This window comes from Penaeus chinensis, chromosome 1 (genome assembly GCF_019202785.1).
Source record: "Penaeus chinensis breed Huanghai No. 1 chromosome 1, ASM1920278v2, whole genome shotgun sequence".
NCBI lineage: Eukaryota > Metazoa > Arthropoda > Malacostraca > Decapoda > Penaeidae > Penaeus > Penaeus chinensis.
In genome coordinates, this window is record NC_061819.1 from 37,345,768 (window position 1) to 37,350,767 (window position 5,000).

The 5,000-nt window shown below is 41.5% G+C and overlaps 1 protein-coding gene across 1 annotated transcript in view; it reads left to right on the forward strand.

The window, feature by feature from the left end:
• Positions 1-5,000, forward strand: part of LOC125026428 — an 18,676-nt gene that overhangs the window by 12,960 nt on the left and 716 nt on the right. Inside the window, exon 2 of the mRNA XM_047614880.1 lies at positions 4,840-5,000. This exon is cut by the window's right edge and continues 716 nt beyond it. Coding sequence (XP_047470836.1) covers positions 4,841-5,000 — 160 coding nt within the window. The 5' untranslated portion in view covers position 4,840. The remainder of the gene's footprint in view (positions 1-4,839) is intronic.

Consider the following 5,000-nt stretch of genomic DNA (forward strand, 5'->3'; position numbering starts at 1 on the left):
AGCAAGACCGTATCCGTATTGCTTAGCGGTTTCGAAAGGCGCCCACATCCATGCAAATATCTAGCTTAAGGTTCTAGTTTAAAGTCGCTTCTATGGAGAGATGGGAGAGGGAGCTGCAGGATTATAACCTGGGGACGATTCCTTGGGGGTGAGATTAGTGTGCGTAGAAGCAAAAGGGGGTTACCTGGACACCTGGTCGGCGGCGCAGGAAATGCCAGGTTCGTCCGGGTCTGTCGCTCGGGCTCCGTGAAATACGTCGTTCGCCTCGCACTGGGCTGCTTGCAAAAAAAAGTCCGAAGAATCGACAGCAGAGCAACGTATTGCAATATCAAAATCTCGGTTGATTTTCTGATATGCGAAATTACATTTTATTAATAGAGGAATTTAAGTCATTCCGAGGTTCCAACACGCTAATCCAATGACTTGTTAGCTTCTGGCAATGGGATGTTGCAGCGGAGTGAGGAGTCTGGCTAAAAATGAAAATAAAACATGAAAACTTTTCCTTCCCACCTCAAATCTAAAAGTCCAGTGTTCAATATGCAAAAGAAAAATATTTATTCCCAGTGCTTACGAGGGAATCTGAACCATGGATCTCTGACCTCTTGCATTACTCCGACGAACCGCATACAATTGCCTGGTGCCGTGCTGTGCCATACCGATGAGCAGGCTTCTGGACTCGCCTTTATGCTTCTTGGGTAAAGTGGAGTTTTAATCCACTTCTGGGATTAAAACTCCACTGAGATTTTTATTGAGCAACTCCAAGTAGACCAGTAGCCAGTGACAAATTTATGATATCCTTGATAAATCCTAATTCAGTTAATAACATGTACCTATGCTCCAGACTGGTGAGTTTGCCCATTTGTGTCTTAGGCTGACACTGGTCTGCAGATGACATAAAGCTTAGATTTTCCCCAACACCGTTCAGTTTACTGTGTCATTATCGTCACCCACGCAAAGTGTGACAAAAGGTCAGGGAAAGAAATTTACATCTGAAATGAAAAGGCAGTGTGACTTTTCAGCTAAAGGACTTGAAAATTAATGTTCTCAGATTCTTTGACTAGTTTATGTGGCAACCTTGCTTTTGCAAACAGTAAAGCCGCCACGGCGTGTTTGCAAAGGAACGGGGTCCTCCATTGCAGGCGCTGCTCTTAGTTTCGGTCAAGCTGTGAAAGAGATTTGCATGCAGTCAACTTTTTTTAAATCGGTGAATCCAGTGAGTCTATACTTATTCTTGCGTCCATCTCATGATATTGATTTGATTTTATAAACGTGTTAATTGTCTCCTATCCAGCCATCCTATGTCGTTTAACCTTCCCAGTTGGTAATTAAGCGCCGTTGCTTTCCGTACCTTACGTCACACATTTTCGAAAACACGTACCATTGCACCTGCCTCCATTGCAGTTGCTAAAAGTAGTGTCAATATCACGTTAAACCAGATGGAATAGAATCCTCCAAACAGCGAGCAGAGGCTTTAATAAAATTCGCCGGCCTCTTGCATCCAACGTCCGAAAGGGAATGTCTATTTTTCTCACTTGGTGCTTCCTCCTGCCTCGTTTTCTCTCTGGTTTGCACTCTTATAACCGCTGATGCAGACATAAGCCGTTGTGGAAGTAGTAAGTAGTAATAGTTCATATTCTCGTAGCGTTAGTTTTTCCTTTGTCATTTTGATCAAGGTACTAATCCGTCTATACTCGTACATTAACACGATATAGACAGGCTTTGATACTGTCGGCATGACAATTGTAGAATATGACATCGTATTTCTTCTAAAACATCAGTTGAAACTAGACAGTCGCAAAGTCCTTTCCCTGCCGCCCCGATAAACAAGCTTTATGTCCTCATGTCATGGCATGATACAGCATTCCAGATTTATGACCTAATTATATTTATTACTACATTATTCGAGATGGAAGAGTTCGAACTGTGTAGGAACTGTTCGAAGTGTTCATATCAGAAACAAGTTTTCAACCGCCGTATCTTTTTAGCGTAAAGAAGTTATACTAGGCATGATTTGCAATGGTGTTTAAGATAGGGAGAGATAGTAATTTCAAATCTATTTGTTTTTGCGATCTGCGATTCGATTATGTGAGTGTTAAGTCTGCACATTGTTGTCATCGGTCTTCTGATTTAACTCAAGTCAATAGGCCTGTTATGCCTGTGGTTGTGTAGGAGTGATTTTCCATACTTTTGGGTGCGACTTGTTTTAGGGGCTGATCGTCTGAAATGTGGCTGGGTTGGTCCGTAGAGTTTAATGCGTGACGCGTGCAAATTGAGTCACGCACTAGTATCTCAAGCAGAGACGCTTGTCCTTCTTACTGTAACTGATAGCCTTTATGGAATATTGTTATTGTTGTCATTGGTCACCGTAAAATCCTCCATTCTTATTGTCCCTCTCATTATCATCATTATTACACTAATTATCATTGTCACCAAGCTGCTCTTTCGTGGTTATTGCCATCGTAATTATCATCATTAACTACCACTATCATTGTGAATATGACGGCCATCATTCATAGTCACTGTTAACCCTTCATTATGCTTACAATAGTTTCAGTCATTACGGCCAAACGGAACTTGGGAGGCATTGTCATGAAGACTATTTTAACGTTTGGACTCATCTGAGTCATCGGAGTCATCACCTGAATCATCGTTGAGTCACTCATCTGACTCAGTAAAGCCCATCACAGCTTCACGAGGAAAACAAACTTTCTGATGACTTTCTACTCATTTCCCAACGACCGCTCCTCATTATTGTTAATCGCTAATTTCATAGTTGATGATATTGATGATTCAATTTCCTTCCCTGTGTCTTTCCTGGTGAAAATTTGGGTTAACGGCCTGGTTTGCAGCTTAACGAAGACTTAACGTGTTTGACACTGCGTGTTTGGCACTTTCCGGGGTCGAGGTTGGGCAGCGGAATGTTTATCTTGTATCAAGTCCTTTCAATTTATCTTTTCCAGCTATCCGTTTGGTTTTATTTTTTTTTTCTATCTATTTGTCTATCTTTCTTTATCTGTTTGTTTGCTTTTCTATGTGTCTGTCTGTCCGTTTGTTCGTTTATTCACCTATCCATCTATTTGTTCATCTGCATATTCATTCACCTCTTCACTTACTCATTAACAAGAAGCCAATGACAGCGATCGCTTTAGTTGTAACTGCTCACGCCTCGGAACGCCTGCGTGACTGTGATTAAGGAAGCGCCCACCCCGCCCGCCGCCCACCCTCTCACCCCGCCCTCCGCCCACCCAGCCCTCCGCCCACCCTCTCACTCCGCCCTCCGCCCACCCTCTCACCCCGCCCACCACCCTCCCCACCCACTCCGCTCAACCCGCCCACCCGCCCGTGTCTGAGTCGCGGCGCCCTGCCCTGCCCCGAACGCCCTCCTTCGCCACTCCGCCCGCAGGCACAGGCCACTCGTTCCAGTCTTGGCCGAAGAGACGCTGGGAGGACGACCGACGGACGTGTATTTATGTATGTGTATGTATGTGTGTGTGTGTGTGTGTGTAAGTTGATAGGTAGATAGATAGATCGAAAGATAGATAGATATTTATATGTATATATACACATTTATATGCAAATATATATACACATATATATGATATAATATATATTTATAATATAGCATAATATAATATATATATGTGTATATATATACATATATACATATATATATATATATATATATATATATACGTGTGTGTGCGTGTGTGTGTGTGAGTATGTATATATATAAATATGTATATGAATATATATATATAATATATATATGAATATATATATGATATATATGACATATACATATTTACTTACATATATATACATATACATATGTATATATACGTATGTATTTATATGTCTGTGTGTGTGTACACATACACACCTACACACACACACACACACACACACACACACACACACACATATATATATATATATATTGGCATCCCAAAATTGGGATGTCAGGCCAATGATCATTCCGTTTCATGAATGAATGAAAATGTTTGTGTGTGTGTGTATACATATATATGTATATATACGTGTATATATATTTATATACATGTATATATGTGTATGTATATGTATATATATGCATATATATGTATGTGTATATATATGTATATGTATATATACGTGTATATGTATATATGTATATATATATGTGTGTGTGTGTATGTGTGTGTGTGTATGTGTATGTGTATGTGTATGTATATATGTGTATATGTGTATATGTATATATATATATGTATATATATACTTATATATACTTATATATACTTATATATACTTATATATATGTGTGTGTGTGTGTGTATGTGTGTGCGTGTATTTATGTATATACATACACATACATACATGCATATATATAAATGAATAAATGAGTGTGTGTGTGTATATATATACATATATGTATTTATATATATACAGACCGTGGCGTCAGCATCTGATCAGCCCGGCGAGCACAGCCTCCTCGGAACGCACTTCCAGGGACGTCCTGGTCGGTGACGATAAAAAGCGTGTCTGTTTAGACAACATATGACGTCACTTGACACAGAAACGTCTGTAGTTTATTGCCCCCTTCAGCGCCGCACGAGCCTAGCTTCTCAGTTATAAGAACGTTGCGTGCGTTGCTGCGGACGAGGGCGCGCTGAACGCGGACGCCTCATAACCCGGGTGGCCACGGTGAAGGGTGGATGTTAGGCACGCGCGGCTCTCGAGAGGTCGACCCTGTTTGCGTTTCATCTCGTACGTGTGGCTGACTATCCTGTGGCTGAAAACAAGGAAGGACGGAAGTCAAACTAATACCAACGTGACTGGACTTTCTACAGTTTTTTTTTTCAGAATGAGGGTTCGACGAGAACTCTGCGGTGTTGTGCTTTTGTTAACCAGCTTATGCCGAGCCAGCGATTTTCCTCACTCAAAGCAACTACAGTGGGACGGCCGAAAGGGCGCCAGCCAGGACCCCCTCTTCCCCGCGTCCTACGAGGCCGCGTCGGAGAGGG